General features: G+C 47.3%; 1 protein-coding gene across 1 annotated transcript in view; it reads right to left on the minus strand.

Annotated features, from left to right (window-relative positions):
* LOC142563898 (aldehyde dehydrogenase family 16 member A1-like) overlaps positions 1-19,914 on the minus strand; it is an 81,795-nt gene that overhangs the window by 32,865 nt on the left and 29,016 nt on the right. The window contains exon 6 of the mRNA XM_075674598.1: positions 14,738-14,938. Within this exon, the coding sequence (XP_075530713.1) occupies positions 14,738-14,938 (201 nt within the window). The remainder of the gene's footprint in view (positions 1-14,737; positions 14,939-19,914) is intronic.

Here is a 19,914-nt window from a genome sequence, read left to right on the forward strand (position 1 = left end):
AAATGTTTCAACTCCTTCTCAGCGACATGCGACGGCCAGCCAGCACTTGTGAAGTTCAGTACCTTGCTTAGTAATGGATCACGCCTCGTTTCACGAGCGATGTCTTGGCCTGTGACAGGCAGCGTTTCCAAACGAAGCGAATAAAAAATTTCGCTTTCTTCTTCTGATTGCTTTTCGCTGCTGTCGAGCGGCAAGCGCGATAAACAGTCTGCTTCCGCATTATCGGAAGATTTCTTGAATTCAAGAGCATAGTTGTAGGCTGACAGCGTCAGCGCCCAACGCTGCATGCGGGCAGCTGCCATCGCGGGAATGCCTGTTTTCGGGCCGAGAATTGTTTGCAGTGGTTTATGGTCAGTCACAAGCGTGAAGAACCTACCGTAGACGTAGAAGTGAAACTTCTTTACGCCGAATACGAGGGCAAGGGCTTCTTTCTCGATCTGACTGTAGTTCTTTTCGGCACTTGACAAGGTGCGGGATGCGTAGGCAACCGGTCGAACTGATCCATTTATCATTTTCTGCGAAAGAACTGCGCCTATACCGTACTGAGATGCGTCGCAGGCAAGTTGAAGCGGTCGCTTCGGATCATAATGGGCAAGAACTGGAGGGGAAGCCATAGCTGCTTTTATCTCCGTGAAAGCAAGCTGGCATGACGCATCCCACGTCCACTCCGTTGTTTGCTTTAGCAGCCTGTACAACGGCTGTGCCAAAGTCGAGAGACGCTGAACAAACTTGCCGTAATAATTGACCATCCCAAGGAATGACTGCAGTTGCTGCTTGTCTTTTGGAGCAGGCGCATTTAGTAGTGCCAGTACCTTTTCAGGCGATGCGCAAACACCCTCGGCGTTGATGACGTGGCCCAGATAACGGAGCTCTCGTTGAAAGAACGAGCACTTATCGCGCCGGATGCGCACACCGCGTTCCTGCAATCTTGACAAGACGGCTTCCAAGTTACGGAAGTGCTCTCGCTTGGTCTTGCCTGTGACCAGGATGTCGTCAAGGTAGCAACTGACTCCTTCCAACCCTTTCAGCATGTTGTCCATAATTCTTTGAAATATGCTTGGGGCGGACGAAATGCCGAAAGCCAGACGGTTCATAGTATACAAGCCCTTATGCGTGTTTATCGTCAGTAGTTTCCGGGAGCCTTCCGCCATAACTACCTGCTGGTAGGCCCTACTCAGGTCAATCTTCGAAAATTCCTCCCCTCCTGCAAGCGCTGCGAGAAGGTCATCTATCCGAGGTAGCGGGTAGCGGTCTACTTCTAGACAGGGATTGACGGTGGTTTTATAATCGCCACACAGTCGGAGGCTTCCATCCCTCTTCACTACCGGTACCAAGGGCGTTGCGTATTCGCTTGTAGCAACAGGCGTTATGATGCCAAGCTTCTCCATTTTCACAAGTTCCGCTTCTACTGCACGTTGCAGAGCAAAGGGAACGTTTCTTGCCTTTACAAACTTCGGCTGTGACCCTTCGCGAAGGACAAGCTCGGCCTGCTCTTCCGTGATGGTACCTAGCTCATCCTTGAAAAGTTCGGAATGGCTTTCTAGCATGGCTTCCAGCTTTTCTTGCCAGTGCTTTGATATTTCTCGAGAGAGACCAAGGTGATTAAAAAAAACTAGGTTCTTCCAATCCAAACGAATATCTTGCAACCATTCTCTGCCGAGGAGTGCCGGTCCTGTAGAGTCCACGACGTACAGGGGAAGCTCCACGCACTGGTCGTTGTGGCGCACGACGACTTTCGCCAGACCCTTCGGTTTTACTATGGCCCCAGTATACGTGCGCAGCTTTAACGATGCTGGCTGAAGTCGCTTACGTGGAAACAACCTCTGGAATTCGCGCCATGATATGACGGATACGGCTGCGCCGGTGTCAAGCTCCATCGTCAGTAGGACACCGTCAACGTTCACGGGTACAGTAAATGGGTCTGCGTTGAATGATTTAAGTGAGACAGACGACTCGTTTCGGACGGACGTGAGCATCTTCACACGTTTCCGGAGCTTTGCCTCCCTAGCTTTCTTTCCTTTCCTGCAGGCGCGTTGAATATGCCCTTTTCGGTTACAATTGTAACATGTATCGCCGATATGAGGGCATGCTTCGCTAGAGTGATTGGGTGACCCGCAACGGAAGCAGCTTGCCGACATCACAGACTGCTTTTCGCCTCGAACCTTATTCACTTCGTACGCCGGGGATGCGCTGTTATGCGTGAACGCCGCGCTAATCGTTGCAGTTTCCATGGCAAGAGCTCTATCTACGGCCTTTTGGAAGGTTAGCTTTTTGTCTTCCGTGAACAACACACGCTGAATGTCCTCGCGGAGCAGGCCGCAAACGAAACAGTCCCGGAGCGCTTCATCCAAGAAACTTCCAAATTCGCAACTCTGCACCAGCCTTCGAAGTTCCGCGACAAATTCGGTAATGGACTCACCGCTTCGCTGTGACCGCTTGTAAAATTTAGCACGCTCTGCGATGACAGACGACTGCGGTGCCAGGTGATCGCTCAGGAGTTTCAGGAGACTGTCAAACTCTCGTGACGACGGTGCGTCCGGTGCCGTCAGCGACTTGAGCAGCGCGTAGGTCTTCGCGCCGATGAGACTCAGGAACGCAGGAACCTTCTTTGCTACTGGAACATCGTTGACCAAAAGATAGGCTTTCAACCTTTCCTCGTACGAGCGCCAGTCACTCGTGGTCTCGTCGAAAGGTTCAATGTGGCCGATGTGACTCATGACTCACTTGGAAGTTTCGGCTGCCGTGATGCCAGTTTCAGGAATTTCACCGCAGGGAAATCTTCGTGGCGGGAAGCTTTTACACAGAGGCCAGGTTCTTCACACTGCGAATTCCGTACGGCGGTCATCCCATCTTCGTCGCCAATATGTCATGTCTGGCATCCAAGAACTGGGCGGCGTAGACGTAGCGTCGAAAGAACGTTTATTCCTGTTACTTGGCAGGCAGCCAACAGGTTACATACTGCGCGCGGTGGGCCCGTGCGAGCGGTCTTTTAAAACCAGCACGGGCTACCCGATAAGAGATAGCCGGGCAGAGAGCATGCGCAGACAGCACGCGATAACACGCGTGCTTGGTTTCGCGCGCACACAACAGCGGGCTTGCAATATTAATCTGGTTTTGTTGGACTCCAACCAACAAACTGTTTTCACTGGCATTCATTACGAGGATACCTGCCACAGTCATACCTCAATGTTACAAACACATATATAACATAATAATGGATGTAACAAAGTAAAGCTAAGATGCTAGCCTTTTTACTTCACATTCCATCTATTCATCCTAAAGGATCTTTCCGGGTTACTGCAGCAAAGGTTGAATACAAAATCCTTATTACTAGACTAATTATAATTACAATATAAAAGCCCACAACACAAATGGTAAAATCCTCAATTAGCATCAACCAGGTAATGATAGGGGTATGCACACACAACCATTATATAACGCACATACATGAAAGTCCTGCAAAATACTTGGGCATCGGAAATACAGTCAACGTCTGAAAAAACGAATGCATGTCTTTTACTGCCCTTAACCACTCAAATTGCCACAGGCACATCCAAAGTAGCTCTGAAGGCCTGCCAGTATACCTATTAGGTGTATCAGTGCTCGCCCTGAGGCAGAATATGGCAAGTGCATGCGTGTATAATTAAGCACTACATACTCTGTCCCATGACAATTACCTCTTCCACTCTTGACACGCTTCACCCCAATGCTTTGCATATGCTTCACTGCCACTGCTGCATTGAGGCGAAGCTGAATTTCGGAAACCGGCATTATACAATGCATCAATGCTTTCCAAGCTTCGAAGCCACTGGCCAAGATTAGAAAGACAGAGTCGGCACCACTGCAAACAGTGGCAAATGGTTCTAATGAAAAACACGGCACCGAACAGCAAGAAGCTTGGTAGCGAACGTCGAAGTAGCTAGGCCCGGAGTGTTGCGGTGGTGGCTAGGGCTGCCAGCGGATCTGCATGCGAGAGCGCCTGTTCAAGGCGGCAAGATCATCAAAATGGCAGCAATGGTGGCTTCGATCAATGCCGCTTCGGTCCTGCGGTCATGGCAAGAAGTCCAGAAAATTGGACAGCGAAGGGCTTTTGCATCCGAAATTTTAGCCGTTCTAATACACCGATTCTACAGGGCACCGTGGCAGTGCCGCAAAGGCGCCCGAATTATTGGGCGTCCGGAAGATCCGTCACTGACTGTAGTTGAAACATGCTAGCTCAATTGTGCAGCTTTAGGCACCATAACTCTACTCCGATTATGGGGCACTTCACAGCACTCCGTTATTAGTTTTGACTAACTGGAGTTCCATACCGTGTGCACCCAACGCACAAATCGGTTTGCACTCCACAACCATTGGAAACAGCCGTCAAACTGCAGCCACCACCGCCTGTACTATGCAACGTGCAAGCCTTGGGCTGAGCAGTACCAACGCCATAGCCACGAAGCTACCCCAGTGGGTGTAGTTGATACAGGATGTAAGAAATGTGTCCTCAAGCAATCCTTTCTGGCAGTCCACGCCAAGTTTGAATAATCCGTAAGTTACTCTATATCACTGTAGATCAGTTTGCATAGTTGAGCCTTTCTTGGATCCCCCAAGTGCACCCTCGTCTTATAACTGACTGCGCTACAATCAAATATATACATTATTTTCATGTAGGATGTAACTTGGTTAAAATGTGGTTCAACAGCTGTGTCACTGTTTAAGGTTTTGTCATGTTTTGCCTCCCTCTTGATACACCTGAAATGCTTTAATCTGTTCTTGTGTTATTTTTATTTTTACTTAGTTTTTGTTTTGGCGCATCACCCGCTGTGGTGGTGTAATGGCGATGGCATTGCACTGCTTAGCTCGAAGATGTGGGATCAAATCCCGGCCATGTTGATCGCATTTCTATGGGGGCGAAATGCAAGAACACCAGTGTACCGTGCATTGGGTGCACATTAAGGGGAGACCTGGGTCTTGAAACGGCAAAAAATCACAAAAAAGTCCATTTTCGAAAAAGTGCATTTTCGCTATGCTTATACCTTATACATGATCGGCCATGACATTGAAATTGCTGATACAACGGAAAGCATTGCACCGGATGCACGTATATAGAACTGTGTATGTTGAGTGAGATAAGAGCTGCACTATAGGCATCGCAGGCAGTTTTAATTGGAGGCAAACTTGGCAAGTGCGCCTCGAATGATAAATTGTTTTGTCTAAACCGAAACAGCGCGAATTGGTAGGCTGCATGAAAGAGAGACATTCTTATTGAATGACAGGAAGTTATTCGGCATATATCTGGCGATCACTCAGGAAATGGTTGTTGTGGAACGACGAGTCGGTTCTGATGTACTTCGCTATAAAAACGCGCGAGATAGTGTCGAGCAGCCTATATTGGCTTTTGTGTGTGTATATATATATATCAATTCTAAATATTGTAAGGCAGTTTGTCGTGTGCGTATCATGGACACGCATGCTTATATCGCCTTCCGTTTCCCTACCACGGTTGCGCTTTAAAACCAACAGCGCGCGCATGCGATCCCATAGATGAGATGAATACATATATATAGAAAAGTATCAGTCATAGCTCTCGTAGTATAGCCTTCTGAGCCGTTTCCCTTTTCTTTTTCTTCTCTTTTTCTTCTTTGAAAGAAGTCCTATTAGGGTTATTATAATTACACGAAGGTATTTCGCCCTCGCCAGCAGCAGTACTTGAGATAGCTATTCCGGCGGCTAGCTTCCCACGCTATGCGTGCCGCCCCCGCACCTGTTTAAGCTTTTTCCTAGACGTTAGAGCTACACAATATCCGCGCAACCTTGAGCGATCGGAAAGCACGTTTTCCACCCTGGGCCGGCGGAGAGGGGAGATTTCGTTCCGGCCGCGAAGCTCTCTACATCTCAGTAAGGTGCCTCGCGGTGGTCTCGTGCTGAAGATGCCCTCTCGGTGAGCGCATATTTCCCCCCTCATCTTTTAAGAGATTCAATACATACAAGCATTTGTCTCGCAAACCAGATTTATTTCAAGGGAATTTCCCACGTCTCAATAATTTCTCTAGTCGTATACGAGTGCTGATTGCCGTGTTATAGTTTGTTAACGAAGCTTCCCCTCAAGTCTAAATATTTTAAGGCAGTTTTCCTAGTCTATAAAGCCGCTCGAGTTCACGCTGCTCCTCTGGCGGCCATTTTTCAAAGAAATTATGCCTTCCAACCACTCAGAATCAGCAAAAATCGACTGCCGCGGACAACATCAGTCCCTTTCCACATAAGTATGAAGCTCGGAGCAGGAGCTTTGGCGCTTGAAAGTAACCGTTGGCTTGACGAACCAACCGACTGAGCTAACTTTCCGGGCAACATTGAAGGATCACGAGTTCAAATCACATGTTATGTTCCTTTTTTTTTCCTTTTTTTTTTCTTTTAATGTATTTTCCTTCCTTTTATCACTGTACGGAAACCCTCCTAAAAAAAAAATTATATATCCTCAATTATGTGTGGCCACACATGTGCAGGTCATAAATACCAGGTTCTCTAGCAGAGTGCCATCCATGCGGTATAACCGAGCTCAGATTGGTCCACCTTGACTGATCAAATAGGGCACCACTGTAGGTTAAATGAGGCGTACAACTCCTGCGGGACCCGCCGTGGTTGCTCAGTGGTCATGGTGTTAGACTGCTGAGCACGAGGTCGCGGGATCGGACCCCGGCCACGGCGGCCGCATTTCGATGGGGGCGAAATGCGAAAACACCCGTGTACTTAGAATTAGGTGCACGTTAAAGAACCCCAGGTGGTCGAAATTTTCGGAGTCCTCCACTACGGCGTGCATAATCAGAAAGTGGTTTTGTCACGCAAAACACCATAATTCAATTTTTAATTTAACTCCTGCGGGGACGGTAGAGTATCCGTCTCCAGTGCAAGAGGACCGTGATTCAAATCCCGGTGCCGCGCAATTCTCCACCGGGAAATACAAAAAAAAAAAAACCGTGTGTTGAGAAAATTGCACAAACAGGCCTGGAGTGCGGCCTGATCCCGGTGACCAGAACCGGTAACGCACTCTCTCACCAGAGCAGGATTGGCCACCCTGGTGCAGTACTTGGCCACAACCTCCTATATGAATACAACAATCAAACCCCGGCCCTCAGTCCCCAGCAGCCGCGAAGCAACTGACCACGGCGGCGGTCAGATCTGTAACGCTGCAGAGGGTGCTAAGAATACCTGGCTCCGGACAGGCCGCCATTGGAATCTGAACCTGGCAACGTTTAACGTTAGAACGCTATCTAGTGAGGCGAGTCTAGCAGTGTTATTGGAGGAATTAGAGGGTAGTAAATGGGATATAATAGGGCTCAGTGAGGTTAGGAGGACAAAAGAAGCATATACAGTGCTAAAAAGCGGGCATGTACTGTGTTACCGGGGCTTAGCGGAGAGACGAGAACTAGGAGTCGGATTCCTGATTAATAAGGAAATAGCTGGTAACATACAGGAATTCTATAGCATTAACGAGAGGGTGGCAGGTCTTGTTGTGAAACTTAATAAGAGGTACAAATTGAAGGTGGTACAAGTCTATGCCCCTACATGCAGTCATGATGACCAGGAAGTCGAAAGCTTTTATGAAGACGTGGAATCGGCGATGGGTAAAGTCAAAACAAAATACACTATACTGATGGGCGACTTCAATGCCAGGGTAGGCAAGAAGCAGGCTGGAGACAAGTCAGTGGGGGAATATGGCATAGGCTCTAGGAATAGCAGAGGAGAATTATTAGTAGAGTTTGCAGAACAGAATAATATGCGGATAATGAACACCTTTTTCCGCAAGCGGGTTAGTCGAAAGTGGACGTGGAGGAGCCCGAATGGTGAGACTAGAAATGAAATCGACTTCATACTCTGCGCGAACCCTGGCATCATACAATATGTAGACGTACTCGGCAAGGTACGCTGCAGTGACCATAGGATGGTAAGAACTCGAATTAGCCTACACTTGAGGAGGGAACGGAAGAAACTGGTACACAAGAAGCCAATCAATGAGTTAGCGGTAAGAGGAAAACTAGAGGAATTCCGGATCAAGCTACAGAACAGGTATTCGGCTTTAACTCAGGAAGAGGACCTTAGTGTTGAAGCAATGAACGACTATCTCATGGGAACCATTAAGGAGTGCGCAATAGAAGTCGGTGGTAACTCCGTTAGACAGGAAACCAGTAAGCTATCGCAGGAGACGAAAGATCTGATCAAGAAACGCCAATGTATGAAAGCCTCTAACCCTACAGCTAGAATACAACTGGCAGAACTTTCTAAGTTAATCAACAAGCGTAAGACAGCGGACATCAGGAACTATAATATGGATAGAATTGAACAGGCTCTCAGGAACGGAGGAAGCCTAAAAACAGTGAAGAAGAAACTAGGAATAGGCAAGAATCAGATGTGTGCGTTAAGAGACAAAGCCGGCAATATCGTTACTAATATGGATGAGATAGTTCAAGTGGCTGAGGAGTTCTATAGAGATTTATACAGTACCAGTGGCACCCACGACGATAGCGGAAGAGAGAATAGCCTAGAGGAATTCGAAATCCCACAGGTAACGCCAGAAGAAGTAAAGAAAGCCTTAGGAGCTATGCAAAGGGGGAAGGCAGCTGGGGAGGATCAGGTAACAGCAGATTTGTTGAAGGATGGTGGTCAGATTGTTCTAGAGAAACTGGCCACCCTGTATACGCAATGCCTCATAACCTCGAGCGTACCGGAATCTTGGAAGAACGCTAACATAATCCTAATCCATAAGAAAGGGGACGCCAAAGATTTGAAAAATTATAGACCGAACAGCTTACTGTCCGTTGCCTACAAAGTATTTACTAAGGTAATCGCAAATAGAATCAGGAACACCTTAGACTTCTGTCAACCAAAGGACCAGGCAGGATTCCGTAAAGGCTACTCAACAATAGACCATATTCACACTATCAATCAAGTGATAGAGAAATGTGCAGAATATAACCAACCCTTATATATAGCTTTCATTGATTACGAGAAAGCGTTTGATTCAGTCGAAACCTCAGCAGTCATGGAGGCATTACGGAATCAGGGTGTAGATGAGCCATATGTAAAGATACTGGAAGATATCTATAGCGGCTCCACAGCCACCGTAGTCCTCCACAAAGAAAGCAACAAAATCCCTATAAAGAAAGGCGTCAGACAGGGAGATACGATATCTCCAATGCTATTCACAGCATGTTTACAGGAGGTATTCAGAGGCCTGGAGTGGGAAGAATTGGGGATAAAAGTTGATGGAGAATACCTTAGCAACTTGCGATTCGCTGATGATATTGCCTTGCTTAGTAACTCAGGAGACCAATTGCAATGCATGCTCACTGACCTGGAGAGGCAAAGCAGAAGGGTGGGTCTGAAAATTAATCTGCAGAAAACTAAAGTAATGTTTAACAGGCTCGGAAGAGAACAGCAGTTTACGATAGGTAGCGAAGCACTGGAAGGTGCAAGGGAATACATCTACTTAGGGCAGGTAGTGACCACGGATCCGGATCATGAGACTGAAATAACCAGAAGAATAAGAATGGGCTGGGGTGCGTTTGGCAGGCATTCTCAAATCATGAACAGCAGGATGCCACTATCCCTCAAAAGGAAAGTGTATAACAGCTGTGTGTTACCAGTACTCACATATGGGGCAGAAACCTGGAGACTTACGAAAAGGGTTCTGCTGAAATTGAGGACGACGCAACGAGCTATGGAAAGAAGAATGATGGGTGTGACATTAAGGGATAAGAAAAGAGCAGATTGGGTGAGGCAACAAACGCGGGTAAACGACATCTTAGTTGAAATCAAGAAAAAGAAATGGGCATGGGCCGGACATGTAATGAGGAGGGAAGATAACCGATGGTCACTAAGGGTTACGGACTGGATTCCAAGGGAAGGGATGCGTAGCAGGGGGCGGCAGAAAGTTAGGTGGGCGGATGACATTAAGACGTTTGCAGGGACAACATGGCCACAATTAGTACATGACCGGGGTAGTTGGAGAAGTATGGGAGAGGCCTTTGCCCTGCAGTGGGCGTAACTAGGCTGATGATGATGATGATGATACCTTCAAGAATGCCTCTGCGAAATCTAGAAGCTAAATTTAATCGGAAAATAATAAAAAATAGCGCTTAAACGGGCCAGGGTGAACGCGAAATCAGCAAAAGTTCGTCAAAAATGTTCGAACTTCGCACCGCTGCCATTTGCGAACGCCGAGGCCTGTGGCCACCATTTTGCACTTGTTTTGAAGCTGTTTTTTTTTTTACGCATTTTGCGCCAGCTCTAAATGGGGTCGATGAAACGAAACCGACACTATTGCTAGAGTGTACTAAACTGGGAGAGTGGGTCCCACGAGGGCTCCGCGCTGAAGCATTTTTTATTGAAAATCCAGATGGCGCCACCGTCGCCTTCTGGACGCCACACCCCCCACGCGCGCGACGGAGGCCGCAGAGGTACCAGTCGGCAGCATCAGAGCGTGCAGAAGAGAAGCATGGCCGTGGTTGATCGCAGCGTTGCAGTTGCATTCGAGGATGACTGTGCCTGGTTTACCCAGAGTCACGCAGTCAGATTGATCGCGTTTGCAGTTTGCTTTCTTTTTTAAACCTTATGTGCGTGTTTCACTGTGTCAAGAGTTAACGAAATGCAGAGCTCATATTCCAAAGAAATGGGGATCATGTGCAGTAAAGCGATGAGGTACAGGAATAAATGAACTGTGTGGCATAATTAGCGGTCAAATAAAAATGGGTAAACCCTTCTTTTCTTCCTTATATTGAATGCTAAGAAAATTTCCCCGATGCCCTAATAACGGCAGCAATATGACATTTAGGGAGCGCGTGGGTCACATTCGTTACGTGCAGCACATTTTCTTTTGTAGGTTAATTGTGTGTTTTGAAAAGATTTATGGCATAGCCATTTTCTTCCCTATTTTTATGTGTCATATGCCTGAGATGTAGTTGGTTTTCCAGATCCCCTGGGTGAATAAAGCAAAACATATTGTTTATATTTGCTTGGATTAGGAAGCATGTTATCGGTTGTCTATGTCTTCGAGCTCGCGCAGGTTTCCATTGACACATGCCTCCAATCTGAATGACAGTTCAAGTGAGAGCGGGGGTGTTCTCTATCATGACTGGCCTTCATCTGTTGCAGATGAGGCCGCTCTCTTTCGTGTGGGCTGCTCAGGTGTAGGCTGCTCGTAGAGATACTCCAAAAAATACGGCAAAAGATTGTGGGTACCACATCAGACCAAAGCGCAGGCTTTCCATGCTGTGTAGCTACTTCCAGGCCTTTGATGATATGCACCTAATGCCTCAGTACGTACTTTGCATTAAAGCGCAGCTCACAAATGGAGTTGGTGACTTCCAAATGGCCGATCGGTGCGGTGAAGATTGAGCTCCCGCACGCGTCGCCTTTCTTCATCTTTAGGGACTCCAAAGAGCAAGAGCTTGGCTCGACCTTTCAATCTACTGTATACAGCTTTGCAACCCACTATACAACAGTAGTTCTTTCGCCAAGGTGTGCTCATCCTCTCATTCTTCGAACACTCTGACAAGTCACCGAGTTACGAGACAAACCATAGACATATGCGAGTGCAATCTGCACACATAAACGTAGCGCAGGCGGCATCGTTTGACGGAAGTGAAGAACTCAATTCATGGCAAAGCAGTAATTTTATTGTATTTTTTTTCGCACATACTAGGAACAAAAATTGACGAAACGAACACAAGCATGACGGTGTGTTCAGTAGACGGCAGCACGTCGAGCAGACGACAGCTCGGCGCCGCCATAACCACTGTCGGTAGGCATGGTTCCGCTGGGCCACCGAGGCACCGGATTGGCCGGAACGTCAGAAGAAGGAGGAGCTTTAAAAAGGTGACTGCAGCGCCACCGCAAATTTTAACGTTTTTTGCTTCACTCTCACCGCTTGTCGTGGCCTCTGTTGGACCCACTCCCCCATTCTAGTACACTCTACTATCGCGTCATTTCTGAAGGATGCGTCCGTGCCACCAATTGGCCAAAGCGTGCACACCCCCGTGCACCTCGCTCCTATTGGTCTGGCGCTGTGTGGCGCACGCTCGACCGCTCTCGCATTTCGCTACGTTTGTTTATCTCTGGTTTCATCGCGCCGCTGTCTATGTTGTCTACGTTTGTTCAGCCGCTTGCTTTGCGACAACGTTTGATAAGGTGTTCATTTCGCTGCCCGCACGGCTGGAGAAGATCGTCGTCTCACAAGGCTACTACGCGTCATGCGGCCGTGGAATGCGTGACGGAAGGCGGCTAGGCCTGTCATACTCCCGGAGTTCCCGGTTGCTGGTTTGCCTGGACATTCTACCGGATCGAGTTCCGAGCTGCAAACTGGCACGTCTAGCGTCAACACTTCATCCACCCACCCCATGCATGTTGGCACAGATCCGTTTGCACCGTTTCCTTCACGACTGAAGAAAGTAGCGAGTGCTTGCCGGAAAACGAGCCTAGCGTCGTAGTCTGCAACGGAACAAAAGTTCAAGCTGCTGGGTGCCAACACGAGAGAGGACGTCAACGACAGCGGAACTGAATTTGCAATCGTGGATTTATCCATCATACAAGAGTTCCTTGGGCTCGTGCTCTGTCCCGGGTGTGGCTAGAAAGCCGTGATGCTTTCAAGGACCCCGCCAAGGAGTACGGGCTCTCAGCAATGTTCTGACAACATTCTGTCGTCACAATGCTGCGAGAACAAAGGGAGAGCCTGAACCCAGGCACCACTACAACTTGCCAGAAGATGTGGCAGAAGCAATGCTGCCTGTATATACGTGGCTATCTGAAAAAACCCTACTCTAGAGATGCCAGCGAGGCAAGACATTCGAATGAGAGCCTTCACTCAGTGATTTGGAGTGTCTCAAAGGAACAGCATGCATCTCTCTTTGCCGTGCAAGCTGCTGTTGCGGAAGCTGTCCTACGCTTCAACACTGGGAACCTGCTTGCGTCCACTGCAATTCTACAGCAGCTAGACATGAATATTCCTGGCACTCCATGTCAGTGAGCAAAGGAGAAAGACAGCCATCGAAGTGCTAACTCCAGCAAGAAGTGAGAAGCCTCTTTGAGCGCAAGGAAGCTGGCCAAAAAGCGGCATAAAGATGGGATGCATCCAGATTATGCGCCTGGTGCATTTCCTTAACATTTTATTGGTATGCTCCCAATAAAGATGTTGCAGAATGTTTTTCCTTGATTTCTCGAAACAATTCTGACACACTTCCAATTTTGAAGGTAAAATAGCTTCTGTCCTATTTCAGATATCAGCATAAATTTTTTTTTGCCAGAAAGAGAATAGTATGCAGTAAGCAATACGCACCTTTTCAAAGCAGTACTCTTTTTAAAAAGTTTTTGAAATGGGTCACATGTTTGACATGTCAAGATGGCATTCTGTTTTCACAACTTTGATGAGCTCTAACCCTTGCTCGGATTAGCCTAGAACATTGATTAATGCCTTATGACACTCCCTGAACATTCTAGATAGTATTTAAACTCAAACTACTGTGTTAGGGTTTTCTGTTTAGATGCTAATTTTCCTCCAAACAAAAGACCCAGCTTATACAATGCTTTCAGAGTATATCGGAAACTACTTATTCTATGGAAAAATTCATTATATTTGAGAATCTGTCCACAAATAAAAAAGTCTTTCAAGTGTAGCCTCCCCCGTTAAAAAACCCCAGTTGGTCAAACCTAATCTGGAGTCCCCCCCCACCACAGCGTGCCTCACAATCACATTGCATGCAGAAAGCCAGATTTCTTTTTTTTTTCTCTCTTGTTTTGTGCTATGCCTTTTAGAGTTCATCACGATTGCCCAGAATGCTGTCAGGCAGTCTCATTCACCATTATATTAGAGTGCAGTCGCCCGTTCCTGCAGCGAGTGTCAGCGAAACCGAGCGAACGAGCAAAGGATGGGAGCGCAGCAGGGGATGAAAGACGCAAGGAAGAAAGCAGAGGAAGGCGGAGCGGAACTATGAGGCACAAAGCAGAGGAGGAGGGCATGGCAAAAGCGTGAGAAGTGTAGTGCGGCGCCAATGGCTGTGAGATGGTGCCAGAGTAGCATGCGCCGTCCGGGAGGTCCGTCTGCGGCAGCTGCTCTGAACTGCGCTCACGCGTTACCCATGTGCTGCCTCTCGCGATCTCCAGATTAGTGAGGCAGTCGCCCTACGCTTTGCTCAGTTTGCAATATGGCGCACGAGACAGATTGTCTGCGCCAGCCAATATATTGCGAAATGAAAACACGTACAGAGCTGCGCCCAAATTTTGCATTAGGGAGTATCGTAATCGTCGGTGAATTTTTTTAGCCTTGGAGGTCGTGAACATTTTTGCATTTAAATAAAACCTCAAGTGAAGCCAATGTATTGATTCTGTGAGATCACAAAGACCAAGTTTGCATACAAGCACCGGTGCAGAGTCCAGGTAGCCTATTGTTCCCACGCCACATATCGGCACAGCAAGCCGATGACGGGCCGTCAAGCCTTTGTTTTCGTTTGCATTGACCTAACTGTAAATTTTGTTTTTTGTTTTTTTGTTAATATCAGCGTGTCTCCTTATACTAAATATCAGATATAGTGAAGGTATTTTCGGGTTGAATGCAATTTTGCTACTACTAAGTTCGGTCGTACTACTCACCTTCACCCATCACCTTCACACAGTGCTCCGAAACTCGGGAACCCATGACAACCACGAGTAAATTAAGTAAATGTTGACAAAACGAATTCCGTGGGCGAAATGCTTCTAGACTAACCTCAGCGTCAGACAGCTCTGTGTAGGCGATCTTCGGCGGTGACGGAGGCGTCGACATGTCCTGTGGGAAGACAACACTCATGTCGCTGGTTCGGTCGTTGGCTGCACCAATACGCAGGCGACGCAGCTCCTTCCTCAGCAGCTCTATGAACTTGGCATACACACACTCCTGGATGAACACTTGCACACCGCAGGCCTCACCCTGCACAGGGGAAACAATTGCACCAAATGGTTGTGCAAGCCAGAAGAACACCAGTTAGGGTTGCCATCCCTGCCAAGAAAATGGAAACCTGAAAAGGGACGAGGGTTGTACTTTGTACAACGCACCGTATGGAAAAAGCAAACAAAACTATCAAAAAATTAAGTGGCAATATGCCGAAAACAGTAGACTTCCGTTATTGTGACTCGCTACCAATACAATTTATGACCGGTGCAGTGTTGAACAGACCTCTTGGTGCAGGTCTTGATGCAGGCAAAAAATGCGCAGCAACAAGTACTTTTGGCACAGTGTCCAACTTACATCTATACATCAGATACGGTCTCAAATTTAAATAACAGTCAATAAATATAACAGAGCCAATGTTATGGCTTACAATGAGGAATCTTGGCTAACAATTACCAAACTAGAATAATTTACTGCCAAAAGATTGGCACCGTTTATGGCGCTTGAGATTGCGGTCACACCGTGTGCTGCCAAACATTGGGCTGAGAATAAGCGATTGTTCGGAAATAGCGTCTGCCCATTTCAAAATGCTAGCTTTGGTATCACCCTACAGACATTACATGCAAATTAAGCATCACTGGAATTAGGTTTGTACGAAGGGGCCATATTCTCAGTTGATTGCTTTTGGGGATACAAGATACGATCGCTTTCCCACCCATCACCAGATGCGTCAGTGTTTCTCGTTTCTCCAGTGTGTGCTGGAGAAGTGTTGTTGCTCAGTGCCCTGTGCCGAGCCACACAAAATCTCGCAAAAGTGATAATCTCTTTGACATAACAGTTCTGCAGAAGCCCGCAAGTAGGAGAGAAGTGAATAATCGAGGGAAAATGAGACGTCCACCAAAATGTAGCAAACTGCTACAAAGGGTTTCCTTTGTAGCAATTTGCTACATTTGGGAGGATGTCTCCGTTTTCCCTCTATTAATGATCGTCTCTCTGAAGGCAACTGACTGAAAATACAGCAGAACCTCGTCAATACGTTCCCGTTACGTGCGTTTTTCCGGCGCCAACGTTCGCAATCGAGAACACAAAAATGACCGAATAGAGTTATGCTCATATTTGACTGGTTCACATGTTCCCGGAAAACATGATTTTTCGGCACCAACATTCAGTACATCACCAAACTACAATCGTATGATACATCTCCCAGCTACTAGATCTCATGTAAACAAGAAAATGCACGAGGCGTGTGGGCTCGAGAAAAGTATATACTAGCTGCCTGCCGCAGCAGCTTTACTGTAACACTCATCAGCCCGCCTTCGCAAATCTTCTCCGGGGTCCTCGCATGCCACATTAACAGCTATCGCCGCCAAACTTATTGCGATAAGCATCTTCACCTATCTGTTTTACAGCGCATAGTGCGTAGTGGCATTGGTAGCTCACTGCATGCTTTTAGTGGGTGATAATCCAAACGTGCCACCATTCTCTGCTGCAGGCGGCACTATGTGGGCACCACGTTTCGCTTCGGCGGCATCCGGCACCGCCCACCAGCTCAATTTCTTTTTGGTTCCAATACACAGCGCAATAGGAAAACAACAAAATGCATCTCAGGCCGTTGGAGCCCCACCGGCTCAACATGAGTCGGCGTCTCGTGCCGCAACAATTCGCGCGGCGCTTCGCATTATGCTGAGCCAACAACAGTCGAGTGTGAATATTTTTTACTTCCTTCGGATTGCACGTTTTCGTGGTTAGTACATTCTTTCTCTGGGTTTTTTCCAAAACGTATGAACGATGTGGACATAAAAACAGGCTGATCGGTCCACAAGTTATAGTTCTAATATATGAAGTACAGTAAACAATCCTTATAATGAAGTGAACAGGACGGGGAAAGAAAATTTGATATACGTGGTAATTCGGCAAAAGCAACTACTCCATAAAAGCTAAAGAAAGTAAAGCTGAAGTAGTACAACTTCATGGGAGTCTATACGGGTGTCAAGCGCTGCATTTTCAATAACGATCGAGCCAGATCAGGATCAAATTTCAGAGTCACAATTGGCTCCTTTGCATAAGCGAAGGAGCCAACAGTGTCTTCGTTCAAGCGACTTGGGGTGTGATAATACACGGGTGCAGCATCGAGGAAAAGGATGTGGAGACGAATAGGGTAGCTTGCTTGCTCAGTGCAAATAAGCCCTATCAATAAAACTAAAGGTGGCGACATTCTTCTATCTTTCCGCACGAGCCAGAGAGAGAGGGCAGGTGAGGAGGCCTGGGGCTTATCCGCATGGTTGTGCTCGCGTCGTTTCTGCAGTAACAGGCGCACAGAATCCACGCGCTGCCTGCTGCACTTTTTGTTTACTTCATTTTTTTTATTATTATTGACTAGTGCTGGCACCATGACAGCTATTCTCTTGATCACGGTGCACGATAGCGGTGATCGCAGATCCAGCAATCACAACAGTTCCAGCAATCACAACAGGGCAGTTGTGATCGCAGATCCACAACTGCCCAATGACACTTAATTTTAAGCTGAGCAGCGTATCGGTGTGCTTCGAGTAGTGCAGTTTAAAATGCATTTTTACGTTCGACCTGCGAGGGCTGGTGATCTTCGGGGAAGCGACCGTCGAAACCTATTCGGCCCGCTGCGGCAACTCGCTTTGTAAGGACAACAATGCGCCTAGTCAACAACCCGTTGGCGCCGGCATGTTTGCAGCTGCGACTCGCTTTGCAAGGATGACAATGCGCCGCGTCCTCAACGAAGGTTGAACGGCTGTTTTCCCTCACCTAGGGATCTAGGGAGGACAGAGTGTTTATAAACAGCCGTTGTCGGCTCTTCAGTGTGATTTCCCTTTCAGTCATGCTAGACTGATGAACTGTAACGTTCTCATGTAGATACTGTAAATAAATCCCATATTCCTCATTCTCAATGAGAACAAGTCGTTCCCTTCAACAATGTCCTCAGCGTGGATGAGTTGGACGACGGCATGGGCCAGCTACCATCTCTTTCATACCCAACCCCAAACGTCACAGCATGCATTTCGGTTGGGACTGGGAGAAATTTCGAATAAAGCAAGGATTCTGAGTAAAGCAGCTTAGTTATGACGAGAGTTTACAGGGGTTATCTCCTAAAGCGCCACAGATCAAAAGCAACCACATTGTGAAATGCACGGTGTGAGACCTGTACGGCTGCACTACTCGCATAAGCTTCCTCAGCATTGACTGCCAACTATGCAACAGAGTATTGACACGTGTACTTGTCTTCATCGGGCAACTCGTCTCACCGCCTAACAAATGTTATCGCACAGAGCAGGACGCGCTTGCATGTGTCGGAAGTTTCTGGAATGTTATCGACGGTTCCATCCGCTGTCTGTGACCGAACCTAGTGTAATCTGATTGCATGTGTGCGCGACGCGAATAATGTAGAACTTAGTGGAAGGCGCGCGGGTCCCAACGATTAGTCTGGAACATTCGACGATTGATGTATAAAAGCCGATGCGCTTGACGCGTTGATCAGATTTCGACGACCACCGATCGTGTTCGCCGCTACTGTTCTTTGAGTGTAGCCTGTTTTTGAGGGCACAAGTTCGTCCAATAAAATGCTCATATCGTTAATCAAAGTTTTGCTGCCTTCTTAACCGTCACTACCATGTGACAGTATATTACAGTTAATCCTCATTAACTCAAACTCTGATATAACTAAATATTGATGAAGTTTACATTTTTGATGTAATTTTTGATGTAATTTTTGAAGTTTACATTGATGAAGTTTGCATATTGATGAAGTTTACACTGGCAACCTGTACCTTTAAGTCTCGATGCAATCCACAGACAAGTCAGCCGAAGCCAGAACTTGTTTTTAGTTTGAAACGATGCTGTTCTTGCTCTGCATGTGCCTGGTGACTGTGCTGCACTACCTTGCAGCCTTTTGCACTTCGACTCTGTTCATTTAAGACATTATGGTGGCGAAGAGTATTCGGTATGACATTTTTTATGGCTTACGAACTACGAAACTTTGCCGCAACTCGCCATCTCGATGTCAACAAGTCGGCAATTTGCGGATGGCGAGACCAGCGAGAGACCCTCTTTAAATGTCCTGGTTATGTCCGCAAACAAAATGATTGTTCGCCTTTTAACAAGTAATTAATCTCAAACGAGCAAGACGGCACGGAAGGTGAGTTGTTTCTCCGGCGATCACTTACGGAGATAGTTTGGCCTTCACGGGACACTGCTCATCCGGGCACTGAACCACTCAAAGTGTGTGGCCAACCGCTCTCTTGGCACTGATAGTGAGCTTGGGAGAACACCAGAAACACGTGTAGAGGACACTTTCGTTGCTGAGTCACGCAAAACAAAGTTTCGCGAGCGACACTGAAGCTGTTACTGAAAGTGATCACCCGAGAATGCCGCTGAAGGAAAGCTCTGCCTGCTCCTCAGACAATGTTGGCGAGTGAAGTGAACTCGTTTCCGAATTTCGATTCCTCGAATAAAGGCACCATTTCTTTTTTCGTTTGTCTTGCGTTATACTCGTGGCTTCATTCTGTTTTTTTTTTTTTTGAGTGACTGGAAAGCCGACCCTCACATTACAATCATGGGCGTGTTACATTCGAGTAAATACGGTAGCTTTCCTTTCACGAGCATTCCTGTGGCTCGGCGCTGGATGCGTTTGTGCGTATGTCCAACTGCATTTTTGGCCGCTGTGCCAAGTTCACTCTCTCTGCACAATGGTAAGAGTGCTGTCGGCAGGCAGGTCACAGTAGAGCCTCACGCTACGATCCCGTTTCGTATGATTTCCCAGCCCCAACGTTCGCGATCGAGGGCAAAAAAAAAAGTGACCCAATACAGTTACGCTTCTTTTTTACCGGTAGATACGTTCACGGAAACACAATCTTTCAAGACCTGCATTCAGTACGTCACCAAACTGCAATTGTATATGTTTTCCGGCCACTAGATCCCATGTAAACAAGTAAAGGTGCGAGCCACCTGCCACAGCAACTTCACTGTACTACTCGCTCACCTATGTC

This window comes from Dermacentor variabilis, chromosome 11 (genome assembly GCF_050947875.1).
Source record: "Dermacentor variabilis isolate Ectoservices chromosome 11, ASM5094787v1, whole genome shotgun sequence".
NCBI lineage: Eukaryota > Metazoa > Arthropoda > Arachnida > Ixodida > Ixodidae > Dermacentor > Dermacentor variabilis.